At 42.9% G+C, this 14,817-nt stretch overlaps 1 protein-coding gene across 1 annotated transcript in view; it reads right to left on the bottom strand.

The window, feature by feature from the left end:
• Positions 1-14,817, bottom strand: part of DPH6 (diphthamine biosynthesis 6) — a 203,690-nt gene that overhangs the window by 98,697 nt on the left and 90,176 nt on the right. The window contains exon 8 of the mRNA XM_082275013.1: positions 8,282-8,369. Coding sequence (XP_082131139.1) covers positions 8,282-8,369 — 88 coding nt within the window. The remainder of the gene's footprint in view (positions 1-8,281; positions 8,370-14,817) is intronic.

The raw sequence follows: 14,817 nt of genomic DNA on the forward strand, positions 1-14,817 counted from the left end.
CCTCCATAAAGAGTACCTGTCACTGCCTATTGCTGTCACAAGGGATGTGCCAGAGCGAGAGCAATAATTAAAAAAAAAAAAAGAGCTACTCTCAAACTCTAAACTGGTAACCGTTAAAATTTTTTAAAGCGTCGCCTTTGGAGATTTTTATTGACCGTAGTTTGTCGCCATTCCGCGGGTGTGCAAAATTTTAAACCATAAAACGTTGGGTATCTATTTACTCATTGTGACATCATCTTTCGCAATATATAAAAAAAATGGGCTAACTTTACTGTTTATTTTTTTTAAATTTAGTGAAATGTAATTTTCCCCCAAAAAAACGTAGTTTGAAAGACCGCTGCGCAAATATCGTGAGACAAAAAATATTGCAATAACCCCCTTTTTATTCTCCAGAGTCTTTGCTAAAAAAAACATATATATATAACGTTTGGGGGTTCTAAGTCGTTTTCTAGCAAAAAATACTGATTTTAACTTGTGAACAACTTGTCAAAAATGGGCTCGGTCCTTAAGTGGTTAATGGAGTAGGCCTGCACCACCGTCTGCCTGATCCACTTGGAAATGGTCGCAGCAGCTGTGGCCTGCACCTTACGAGGTCCATCCATAAGAACAATCAAAGAATCAGATTTCCTAATCGGTTCAGTCACCGCCAGGTACATCCGAATTGCCCTAACCACATCTAAAGAATGCAAAGAAATTTCCTTAGGATGTGTAGGCTTAGGACATAGGGACGGTAGCGCAATGTCTTCATTCAAATGAAACCCCGAGACAACGTTAGGAATGCCTGGCAGGGTCGCAATACCACTTTGTCCCTATGAATCACCAAGTAAGGTGACAGACAGGACAACATAGTCAACTCTGACATGCGAAGTGCGGAAGTAATGGCTACTAAGCAAGCCACCTTCTGCGACAGAGTGAGCAGAGGAATTTCTCAAATATTTTCAAAGGGAGGCCTTTGAAGCACCGAAAGAAGCAAATTGAGATCCCACGGAGGTACCAAGGAGCGCACCGGAGGAGACAGATGGCGAACTCCCTGCACAAAAGGCGGAAATCTGACCCTTGATGGTGCCCAGAGCCAAACGTTGGTCTACACTCAATTGTAGAAAATCCAACAGGCGGGACACAGAAAAGGAGCGAGGAGAAACCCCCTGCGACTCACACCAAGTAATGTACACCTTCCAAACTCGATGATAAACATTACTGGAAGTAGATTTTCTATCCTTCAACAGCGTAGGAATCATCAACTCCTACAGCCCTCGGTCTTTCAGCACCTGGCTTTCAATAGCCACGCCGTTAAAGCCAGTGACCGTAAAGCAGGATCGAAGATTGGTCCCTGAGACAGAAGTTCTTGCCTGAGAGGAAGTTTCCAAGGGACGACTGCTACCAGCCTTACCAGGCCTGCGTACCAAGACTGGCAAAGCCAGTGTGGTGCCACCAGAATGACTGGAATTCTACCTCGATTCTGCATAGCAGTCTCGATAGAAGTTGTATTGGAGGAAAGGTGTAAATCAGATGATACTGACCCCAAGGGACCACCAGGAAGTCTGCGGCCAGAGGATCCCGGGACCTTGACACAAATCTCTGCACCTTCCTGTTGAGACGGGAAACCGGCAGATCCACATCGGGGGGTACCCCACCGAAGACACAGTTGATGAAAAACCTCCGGGTGAAGAGACCATTCTCCCGGATCTAACGTCTGCTGACTGAGATAGTCCGCTTACCAATTCTCTACCCCCGGAATGTGCACAGCAGAGAGGGCCAGAACATATCGTTCTGCCCACCTCAAGATGCCGACCACTACCCTGGCTGCCAGGGCACTTTTTGTGCCCTCTTGAGGATTGACATATGCCACAGCCGTAGCATTGTCCAATTGTATGCGAACAGGGCATCCCTGCAGACAATCCGTCCATTGAGACAAAGTCTGATCGCCCAAATTTCCAGGAGGTTGATCGGCAACCTGGGCTTTTCCCGAGTCCAGGCAATTTGGGCTGAACACACTCCCAAGACACCTCCCCATCTGGACAGACTGGCATCTGTGGTGATTACAGTCCTATACAGGGGAAGAAAGGATTTTCCCAGACGTAGAGCAGGGAAACAGAGCCACCATAGGAGAGATTCCCTTGAACTCCGAACAGAATCAGATTGTCCAATGACAGCGGATCATTGTTCATTTGAGCAGAATCTCCCTTTGCAAAGATCTGGTGTGGAACTGCGCAAACAGAACCGCCTCAAAAGGTGGATACCATCAGACCCAGTACTTGCATGCAAGTCCTGAGTGACGATCGATGGTTGGACAACAGGAGCTGAACAACATCCTGTAGCTTGAGAATTTTTGTCTGAGGAAGAAACACCCAGGCTGACGCTGAATCCAGCGTCAGACTCAAGTAGGCCAGCTTTGTGAACGGAGACAGTGCTGATTTCTGAAAATTCAGTGTCCACCCGAACTCCTGCAGAGTTCGCACCGTAACGTCCAAGTCGACTTCGAGAGCCCGAGGAAGACTCTGCACACAGAAGTAGATAGTCCAGGTAACCTATTGCGATCCCCTTCTGCCGTAACAAGGCCAACACTGGGGCTAAAACCTTTGTGAACACTCGAGAAGCTGAAGCGAGACCAAAGGGTAACGCCATGAATTGAAAGTGCTCCTCGCCCGTGGTAAAACGAAGAAAACGCTGATGCCTGACATATATTGGTAAGCGTCCTTGAGCTCGATAGAGGCCAGCAGAACACCTTGATGCAGGAAAGCTACTACTGTGCGAATGGACTCCATCTGAAATTTCTGAACCCGCACAAAGTGGTTCAGAGCCTTGAGACCCAAAATCAGACGAACCTTGCCTTCCTTCCTGGGAACTGTAAACATATTTGAAAAAAAAACATCCATATGCAGCGCTCCGAAGTTGAAAAGGAAGAGATGAATGTCCTCCACCAGTCTGTGCATTAATAAAGCACACCACACCACCATGATACAATCGAATCTGCTTACCAGACCATCAATAGTAATGTGCAGTGATTATAAAATGTCTCTCTGGTTACATCCACAGAAAGACTCAGACTCTCCAAACTATGTAGGATCAAATCTTCCACTCGCTCATATAAATACACCCATAAAATGAAGAATCTCATAGGGCAGTATGTAATGTTAAGATGACCATTTATTTGATTTGTACTTGAAAACTTCAAGATAAAATGAGCATGTGAAAAAACAGTTCACCCGCGGCTTCCAGTGTGCCTGTGTCTAATCTGGGATCACCTTACACGTTTCGGCCAATCAGCCATCGTCTGAGGCTGATTGGATGATCTTGTAACCAAACCGAATCAGTTTATGGACCCTATTGTCCTGAATGAGTAAGGTCCACGGATCCGGAAAGAAGCAAAGACGCCCCCCCCACCCCAGACGCGGTTGAGGGTGCCCCTCCAGGCTGGGGAAGGCTTGTCTGCGGAACCAGTGTCTTGGAGCCTCCCACAAAGTTACAGGTGGATCTCGAGCCCTTTTCTTGCGAGCCAGCCAGACAAAAGGGCCGCTTGTGAGCCAAAAAGAAGGAACCCCGCTTACGTTGAGGTTCCTTGCCCTTGGCAGCCTGTGGAAGTAATGTCCTCATACCTCCTGTTAGACCCTTAATGATCTCTTCTATAGAGGCACCTAACAGACAGCCACCTACAAAAGGAAGATCAGTAAGCACCTTTTTAGAAGCCTGGTCAGCTGACCAGTACTTCAACCAGATCATGCAGCCAAGGATCACCACCGTCACAGAAACCCTGCCAGCCAAGGGAGCCACATCCAGGGATGCATCACAAATATACTGTAACCCTTGGATCAACTGATCCGCCAGGTCTGCCAGCTCAGAAGGGTGTTGACTCCCTTCCAGATCTTGGCGCAAAATCTCAGCCCATTCCATTATGGGTCTGGGATACCAAGGTGATAGTAAACACCAGTCTTAAAATGGAACCGGCCACGGTGAAGAGGTACCAGACCAGAGCTTCAGCTCTTTTGTCCATGGGGTCCTTAAAAGATGGGGAATCTGCCACCAGCAAAAGTGTGGCCTTATTTAGCCTGGAAACCTGAGAGTCCACCGACGGTGGAACTATTAGTTTCTTTAGCAGAGACTCCTCAAAGGAATATCTTCTATCAAAACGCTTATGTATACCATTCATGCGTTTCTGAGAACCCCACTGACTAGTGACAATCTCGTCAAAATAGGCAGGAAAGGGAAATACCTTACTCACCTTGGAAGATTTGCGGGTGGCAAATTGCACCGGCATAGCCGACTCAGCAGCAGCTGAGTCCTCCAACTTTAAGGTTTCCCGCTTTGATACAATCAGGGCCTCCATTAACGCTTTTTTTTTTTTCATTAGCGCTTTTTTATGCGCGGCTGCAGAGGAGGACTCATTCTCACTATTAGAGCACTCAGCGCCTGCGTGGACGTAGACCCAGTCGGCTGACTCTCATCCGCGGAGGACAAATCCACCTCAGACATCCAAAGCTGCATCACAAATAAACTGCAGCCCATGGACCAACTTGTCCACTAAATCAATATAAAGCAGTGGGAACCTGCTCATTCCCCAGACCCTTGAGCAAAAGCTTCACCCATTCAGTTAGGTTCTGAGACACTAGGGCTGAGGCAAAGACTGGCCGCAATGCCAAACCAGCCATAGTAAACATGCTGTGTGCCACAGCCTCCGCTTTCCTGTCAGCCGGGTCTTTAAAGAACGTGAATTCCTCTACTGGGATAATGGCTCCTTTATTTAACCTGGAAATAGGAGGGTCCACCACTGGTGGACTAGTCCACTTCTTTAAAAGGGACTCCTCAAAAGGGTAACATACTGCAAAACGTTTGGGGACTACAAGGGGTAACTTTGGTTGTTCCCATTCTTTACAGGAAAACCTGTCAAAATAAGGCACATAAGGAAACACCTTTGGAGTGCAAGGTGACTTATGCGTAGCAAACGACACAGCGACGTTCGCGGCTACATCAGCCGCATTCTCCATTTTTCAAGTCTCAGGCACTGCAGTGATAAGTGCGTCTATCGGCGCTTTTTCATTTGCTGCTGTGACCATGAAGGAATCAGCCTTATTATCGGATGGATCTTGGGGTGTGATAATAAGCCCCCCTAGACGGACCTCATCCACGGTGACATCCAGGTCAGAATCAGATGAAACAGACTGAGCAGGGGAAGGCAGGGGATGCTTCCTCCTGGGCCTTTGCCCACACACAACTTTCACCCGGGACACTAAGGACTGCAGTACCGCCGTCAGTGCAACCATGGGAAGCTGGGGTCCTGAGGGACTTGCCACCTCCATGAGGGGGGTCAGTGGGTGAGATGTGACCCTGAGACTCCATAAGGAAAGGAAGACCTTGCAGTGCAAAAACTATCTTTTGGCACCACTAAAGGATCCCCCCAAAGCTCAGAGTACCCATCAGCAAAGAGAGAGATAACAGGGACCCCCAAGGACTCTACTGATCAGAGGAGCGCCGAAAATTTGGATCCAGCAACACAATGGATGCCATCCCTTTTCATATGTCCCGGGCACAGGAAGAGGGGAAAGAGGAGTAAAAGGAATAGTTAAGTACTATTTACCACCTCTAACAGAAGCCGATTAACCACTTCTGGACCGGAAGATTTTTCCCCTCAATGACCAGGTAATATTTTGCGATTTGGCACTGCGTTACTTTAACGGACAATTGTGCAGTCTTGCGACGCTGTACTGAAATAAAATTGATGTCCTTTTTTCCCCACAAATAGAGCTTTCTTTTGGTGGTATTTGATCACCTCTGCAATTTTTATTTTTTGCGCTATAAACAAAAAAATAGCGACAATTCTGAAAAAAAAAAAAAACACAACAATATTTTTCACATTCTGCTATATAACATTCCCAAATAAAAAAAATTAAAAATCAAAATTTTTTAACATCTTAGGCCAATTTGTTTTCTGCTACATATTTTTGGTAAAAATAAATAAATAACTCGCAATAGGCGTATTTTGATTGGTTTGTGCATAAGTTATCGCATCTACTATCTACGGGAAAGATTTATGTCCTTTATATTGTTTTTTTCTTACTATTAATGGCGGCGATCTACGATTTTTTTTGCGGGACTGAGACATTGCGGTGGACAGATTGGACCCCTGACTGACATTTTTGACACTTTTGGGGGGACCAGTGACATTACTACAGTAATCAGTGCTAAAAATATGCACTGTTACTGAAATAATGACACTGGCAGGGAATGAGTTAACACTGTGGGTGATCAAGGGGTTAAATGTGAGCCTAGGTGAGTGATTCTAACTGTGGGGGGGGCGTGGCTTGTTAAATGATTATAGAGACCTGTGTTCCCATATAGAAGGATCACAGAGGCTCTGTGATCATTCCAGAGAGAAGAACGGTCAGCTGTGTTTACAACAGCTGACCGTTCTTCTCTCTCAGCGGGGAACGATGGCGGGTGTCAGGCGGCAATCGGAGCCACCTGCCCCCTGCATCAGAGTCCCCACTGCTGAGTGGCGACTGGAGCGCCCCCCCTAGCTGCAGGCGCATGACCGACATAGGTCTACGTCGGTTCACGCAGGAGAGCTGCACTGCCGCAGTAAAAAGGCGGCGGGCGGTCGGGAACCGATTAACGGCTTTCTTCTTTTCTTCATGCTGCCAGCGTGAGGAAAAATAAAAAAAGCAGATAACTGGCTGCTGTTTACTTCCATGATCAGCTGTCATTGGCTGACAGCTAATCAAGTGGTAGAGGACCTGATCTGTGATCAGCCGAGTCCCAAAAGTCAGAACGATCGCGAGTGTGGGAACTGCATGGTCAAAAAAACCATGAGGTTTCTCTGAAGCTGTGTTTTTAAAAAGGTGCATGCACCTTTTTTCTGCAGTTTACGCGGCCCAGCAGCACATTCAAATGAGCAAACGTGTGGCCTGCACTAGTGAGAACCACGCCTAATACTAATAATACACTGACCCAAAATACACTGACCTTGACCCATACCTCTGCCCTAACACCAACCCTGGCACTGACCTAGATGAAACCTTGATCTACCTTTTTTTTTTGTTTACACACTTGTGTTGACATTTTTCTCCCCTACTAGGAGAGAAAGATACAATACTATTCAGAGGGGAAAAGAAAACATAGGGCCAGGCTGCACAGTGACTGATCACTGTGATGGCCAGTCAGAGGCTATCACAGTGATCAGGTGACTGGGAACCAGGAGTTTTGATCATTAATATCATGCTATGAGTATGTAGAAACAATCTAAAGCCCCTATAGATGGCTCCAGTTTTGGCAAATTCCTGCTGAATCTGCTGAAATTCAAACCATTGGTGGCCCTGTAAGCACCACCCTGTTTGACAAAAGTCTAGTTAAAAATCAACTGAGCAGGGGGGGGAAATTATGAGACCCAGGGCTCTCAGTGAGAGCCCAGTATGTGCACAAACACAAGTATGCATATATGCAGCCTCACGTATAAAGATCGACATTAGCGAGGCCACATATGTGTGTATAGTCAGCGGGAAGGGGTTGAGGAGACACCAGGGGTCTATCAGACCTGTAATGACACCTACGGACCCCAGTGAAGCTGAACAAGCACAGTTCGTGCTTGATAGGCTTCTTCCTTGAACACAGTAGCTGGTGAATGACAGCTGTGACTGCTCAAATGAGAAGATATTCTATGATTCCGGGTTTATTCATGTTCACTGATCTCCCTCAGTTCCACCTGCAATGCTTGGGATATAAAACAGGGATAATCAGGCAGGGGTACCTTTAGGCTGCCAGAATCTCTTCCAACAAAAAGCTAACACTGAAACGTCAAGCATTTTTACTTAAATGTTATTTTTTTTATTCACTTTCAATGTGCCTTTGAACTCGCTAGAAAATCTGACTACTATAGGAAGACTCAATTCCTTAGCATATGGCCCGCCCCCCTTGAACGTTATTACCTGGCCCAGCCCCCCACCCCTCTACTCTTCCTACATAATCTTTTATGTAGCTTCCTCGGGATGATTGATGGGGAATACAGCTCTGTATTCAGCAACAGCTCAGAGTATGCTGGGACTGCAGACATCACATCCAAAATGGTAGCGCCCAAGAGCAGTCTCAGGGCTTATGGAGGTCTACACAAGGGAAGCTTTTACAGGTAAATAACATGCATAGAAGAAAATTTGCCATGTGAATTGCAGAGCCTGTCTACTATTCCAAGCAATGTAATTCCACCTTAGTAATGGGAGGTGACATTTTATATTTGATATTTATTTTGTTCTGACAGATGTTCCCCTTTAAGGTTTATAAAACAAACATTACTCACTTTATCCTTCAAATGAAGCTTCAGTAGTCGAAGATAAGCCACAGGAGCAAAGGCATCGTTAGAATGCATCATCACCTCTGTGGAATCACTGCAGCATAAAGAGACAGAGGGGTCATGAACATGGCTGGACAGCTGCACTGAGCACAAACATGACAGGAGAAGCAGGAATGTAACATGACAGTTCCCACTCATAAGATAAATGTAGCTAAACAGTGGAGGTATGTCGCCTCCACACAAAGCATGCCTCATCATGTTAATGTCCACTTCAAGCAGGTTCTGATGTTTCCTTGTATTTACTAATATCATGCTATGAGTATGTAGCAACAATCTAAAGCCCCTATAGATGGCTCCAGTTTTGGCAGATTCCTGCTGAATCTGCTGAAATTCAAACCATGGGTGGCCCTGTAAGCACCACCCTGTTTGACACAAGTCTAGTTAAAAATCAACTGAGCAGGGGGGAAAATTATCCACTGAACAGTGACTGCAGCCTATCAAATGCAATCACTTTTCAGAAGCGCCCTTGTATTAGGGGGACTGCTGGTGCTGTGACTGTCAGAATACAATAGCCAACAAAAAGACAAAATTGAGCAGTGTATGGCACCTTAAAAAGTTGAGTGTCTAAATAATTAAAAAAACAAAATTTGTATGAGTCTGAGGGTTACTTTACAGAAGGTCAAATAGCAGAAGAAATAATAATAATAATTATATTATATGATTGAAATGGGTTCTTCATAAGCCCTGCAGCAGTATTGCTTTAAACACTATACTGAAAACCAGCTTGATGAGTTTTAGCGTATATCTGCAGAAAAAAGTGTAAGATTGTAAAGATGTATACTGAAACCTCCGAAAACTGATTTTCAATCTTGGGTTCAATGCAACAGTCTTCTCAGCATACGTAACGCACTCATATCAATCAGAAAGTAGACACATGGGTTTGAAATAATGCCTACATTGAAGCACCACAAAAAGTACATATGTAACATATGCAAATATGTGAGCAGAGGATAGCCAGACAGGACTGAAGGCAAAGAGATGACCTCACAGAGCTGTCGCCTGCGGCTATGAAGGGAGCTCGTTAATAGTGGAGCTATAATTACAGGCCGGGCGAGATATGGAGAACTCACGAATAACATTCTATAATTAGCTCCAGAATCATGAGAGAAAGCTCAGCTGATTATTAAAAACTGAAAGTCTTATCTGTCACCCATTACTTCTATAAAGATATTCAGATGAGACTTTTTATATCCTCCAGCTATAAGGTATCCTAATATTGGGACAATCCTGACTGATCCAATCAATGATACCTGTACCTGCACAGTTATTAAGTCTACTATTTGGGCTAAAATCATCCCCTGAAACCTCAGTTGGCAACCAATTAACACATAAAACACACAAAAACTGCTGAGGGAATATAAATGTTACTTAGTATAAAAAAAAAATGAAAAGCAAGTTGACTGAAGGATGGCACAAATAAAGTGATAACCATTAAAGGACACTTGTACTTTTATGAAAACCTATAGCGGCAGCCCTACTACAGACTAACAATGAACCACATTTGGCAGTGGATATTATGCTTTGCTCTGACCAGCACTGGTTAATATTCTCTAGCACGGGAGTTCCCAAACTGCGGGTCGGGACACACTGGTGGGTCGCAAGCTGCGTTTGAGTGGGTCGCGCTGAGCCGGAAATCACTGAGATCACAATCGCTTATATGCCACAGGTTTCTGACCCCTCACTTAGAACATCTGGCAAGTGTATTCAATATTACATTTAAAAGTAGTAAATTTATATTTTTAATTTAACATCCCCCTCCCTTTAAAATATTCATTATTATTATTCGCAGTTATATAGCGCCAACAAATTCTGTAGCGCTTTACAATATTCAATTACAAGCAAGTGGGTCCCGAAAAATAACTGTATTAAGAAGTGGGTCTCAGCCCAAAAAAGTTTGGGAAGCCCTGTTCTAGCACACATTACAGTAAGTAAGGGCAGCTGCTTATCACATTAAGAATGGGAGCCAGGGTTTGTGTCAATGTAACTTGCAATGACTAATCATCAGCCTGACAGACTCTAAACCATCAGAGATACATGGTCGCCTCCATTGGTGATGTAGGATGCTTCCAACAGCCAAAGGGTCGCTAAAATTCAGCGTTAATGCACAACCTGCACTAGTGATATGTTGCTCAATTGCTGCTCTTTGAGTTGCAGCAGCATTTGAAGTGCTACTTGAACTAATGATAATAATAGCTGAACTTCATCAATTCCGCTGCTGGTGAAGTGACATTGGCAACAATATTGCCTATCTGACATGGGGGCCATACATAGCAATATACTATATATTTCAAATACTTTCAACCAGTTATCGACTGCAAAAAACAATTAAATGAACACAGGCAACTGACTGCCATCCCTGCCATATAAATCTAAATATACTGTATAAACTGATGTTGGGTTTCTTTAATTGGCTTAATCTTTTTGCGGTTGAAAGCTGGATAAAATTGCTAGAAAAATGTTGTTAGTATACCTAGCATTATTGACTGCGAACATTACATTAGCCCTGTAAAGGCTGGGCAGGCAAAAGAACATTACTATTTACATACAAGGCACCTACTGAAGGCCTGCAGTTCTGCTGTACAATTTTCACCATTTAATGGACCACTATCGTGAAAAATCTGACAACTACAAGGTTAGTAAAAGTAATAATAGTACCCAGTATATAAATTCCACTTTTTAATTTCACAAGCCTTTACTTATATTTGTCTCCACTTTTTCTGTACATTGAAATACTTTTCAGCAAATCACTGGGGTTCCGACAACAAATAACAATAATAAAAATAATGATTTTGATATACAGTATCTTACAAAAGTGAGTACATCCCTCACATTTTTGTATTTTTTTTATTATATCTTTTCATGTGACAACACTGAAGAAATGACACTTTGCTACAATGTAAAGTAGTGAGTGCACAGCTTGAATAATAGTGTAAATTTGCTGTCCTCTCAAAATAACTCAACACACACCCATTAATGTCTACACCGCTTGAAACAAAAGTGAGTACACCCGTAAGCCCAATTAGCCATTTTCCCACCCCGGTGTCATGTGACTCATTAGTGTAACAAGGTCTCAGGTGTGAATGGGGAGCAGGTGTGTAAAATTTGGTGTTATCGCTCTCGCTCTTTCATACTGGTCACTGGAAGTTCAACATGGCACCTCATGGCAAAGAACTCTGAGGATCTGAAAAAAATAATTACTGCTCTACATAAAGGTGGCTTAGGCTATAAGAAGATTGCCAAGACCTCGAAACTGAGCTGCAGCATGGTAGACAAACAGCAAACAGCTTGCTGAAGACAAGCAGACTCAGGATATGGATTAGTGGAACCATGTTCTGTGTTCTGATGAGACCAAGATAAACTTATTTGGTTCAGATGGTGTCAAGTGTGTGTGGCGGGAACCAGGTGAGGAGTACAAAGACAAGTGTGTACCGTAGTTTGTCGCCATTCCATGTGCAATTTTAAACCGCAACATGTTGGGTATCTATTTACTCGGCGTGACATCATATTTCACAACATACAAAAAATTGGGCTAACTTTACTGTTTAATTTATTTCAATGCAGTGAAATGTATTTTTTTTTTTAAAAATAGTGTTTGAAAGACCGCTGCGCAAATACCACGTGACAAAAAACAACCGCCATTTTATCCTCCAGAGTCTTTGCTAAATAAAAGAAAAAAAAAAAAAAAAAAAAAATATATATATATATATATATATATATATATATATATAATGTTTGGGGGTTCCAAGTAATTTTCTAGCAAAAAATACAAATTTTAACTTGTAAACAACATATGTCAGAAATAGGCTTGGTCCTTAAGTGGTGAATGGCTGTGTGTTGAGTTATTTTGAGGGACAGTAAATTTACACTGTTATACAAGCTGTACACTCACTACTTTACATTGTAGCAAAGTCTCATTTCTTCAGTGTTGTCACATGAAAAGATATAATAAAATATTTACAAAAATGTGAGGGGTGTACTCACTTTTGTGAGATACTGTAGTTTGTCCCAACCCCAGTGACATTTACTTTTGCAAATGTGAAAAACAAATATAATTAAAGGGCTGTGAAATATAATATAAAAAAGATTAATATGCAGAATATTATTATTATGTGCCAGTCTGGCTTTAAGGAAGTGGGGATCCCCCATCGAAAATGCGTCAGCCATTTGGAAGGTCCTCCGGCATGCTGGACACTGTCCTGATGACCTGGTTGCTTTGGGTCCATTGCGGATCTATATGCTTTTAACAATTTTAATGTATGCGAGTATATTTTGGCTCATTCCATTTTGATAAGCTCCATTTGGGTAATGCACAAGGTCCGTGCGCCCTCTTTTTGTTTTTTTATACAGTATAAGAGATTTAGCAACAGAAGCCCTAGTAATGTTTTTCAATAACATTTTTTTTGCTATATGAGCATACTGTATGTTGCTCAATTCATGTAAAAAAAGTACAATTCAATAGATTGTGATTTCTATACACCAGACTTTCTCAACCTTTACAAAACAGAGGAACCTTTAAAAAAAAAAAAAATTTCCGTTCTCAGGGAACAACTGGTAAAAATTACTATATCTACAACTCATGATACATTAGTGTGATAGTCAGTGGGAAAAATGCTCCTTACAATTGTAGACATTGAGAAGAATTACCCCCTTACACAGAGCTAAAAAGATAATTTAGTCAGTGGTAAGTTATAAGAGAGGCAAAAATTGGTCATTGCTCAATGAACCCCAATCAGGGAACCCTGGTTGGGAAACTCTGCAAAATACTGTATGTAAAAACACATCATTATAAACATAAAGCTGAGGAAGTCATTTCATATCATGTAGGAGGGGAGTTGGTGGAATACTGTGGAGTAATTACATCACCAAGGTTCAACACAGTTTTATCCAGCTAACTATTGATTACACTTTTACGAAAAAAAATGTAGAAGAATCTGCGCTCAGACAGCTAAATCAAGAACATTGAAGTCCAAACAAAGCAATAAGTGTAGGCAGCCAACTAAATAGCAGATTACAGGCTAAAATAGGCATAGAATAAAAATGTAGTAGCGCCAAAACACTATAAAAATGTAAAACATTCACATAAAGTCCCAAAAGTCCATAAAGAGTGGAGGAGATAGTGTAGACCAGTTCACAAACTCCAACTGTGCAGAAATGGAAAGCCGACACCCAGACGTGGAATAACACCAGCTGCTTACCAGATAATAGGTAATCATGAGCGATGGATAGGACATAAATACGGCATCAATCAAAGGATCAATCTCGTCTTATGGTCACATCAGCCCCATTCAAATAAACAGCCACAATGTTGGAGTAACGATATGGGTAAGGGTCAAACCACCAGATGGAGTATATGGTCACATCAACTCCGATTTACCTGCAGTTGACTTCCTCCATCACATCACATGCTGTTTGAAGACATTATCTTGAATAAGGATTTTATATCTTGATAAGGATTTTCGACTTAGTGTAAAATCCATTTCTCTGGAGGTCATTGACAGACACAGCTCTTCATCTTCATGACCGTAGGGTTATACTGCCCCTTACAGGAGTAGGACACTAGCCAAATATTGAACTTGCCTATGGGGCAGTCCCTGGGGGTATTCTCCCACTTCCTGCTATAGGTATTCAGTTTTGTAACAAGCAGTGTCAGAAGAAAAAAAACACTCCAAAGAGGGATGGGTGCTGTTTCCATCAAAGAACATCAGAGAAATGGATTTTATGGTAAGTCAAAAATCCCATTTTCTTTCGTTCATTGACGGACACAGCTCTTCATCTTCATGACCATAGGGACGTCCCAAAGCAGGGTTAAACATGAGGGGTGGGAACAGCAGAAAACTTCCCCAAAGCTAAACATAGCCAACCAGGTAACTTGGAGCTCAACGATTAACTGGAGCCCATCTGAAAAAACACACCCTCATAAGAGGTCCTCTAAACAGCAGCCTGCAAAACTTTGTGGCCAAAAGAAGCATTCGCAGATGCCAACACCTCCACTTTATAAAACTTTGTGAATGTGTGCACAGATGACCAGGTGACCGCCTTGCAAACCTGCACCACTGACGCCTGAAGGCCCAGGAGGCACTAAGCGCCTGAGTAGATTGCGCCGTGACAGGGAAAGAAGGAACCTGACCCTTAACCACTTAAGCCCCGGAGGATTTGGCTGCTAAACGACCAGGGGGTATTTTGCGATTCGGCACTGCGTGACTTTAACGGACAATTGCGCGGTCGTGCGACACTGTACCTAAACGAATTTGACGTCCTTTTTTTCCCACAAACAGAGCTTTCTTTTGGTGGTATTTGATCACCTGTGCGATTTTTTGATCACGCGCAATAAACAAAAAAAGAGCGTCAATTTTGCAAAAATAACAATAGGTTTCACATTTTTTTATATGAAATTCCCCAAAAAAAAATGTAAAAATCAAAATTTTTTAACATTTTCGGCCAATTTGTTTTATGCTACATATGTTTGGTAAAAAAAAAATCAC

This window comes from Pelophylax lessonae (assembly GCF_965119305.1).
Source record: "Pelophylax lessonae genome assembly, chromosome: 13".
Classification (NCBI taxonomy): Eukaryota; Metazoa; Chordata; class Amphibia; order Anura; family Ranidae; genus Pelophylax; species Pelophylax lessonae.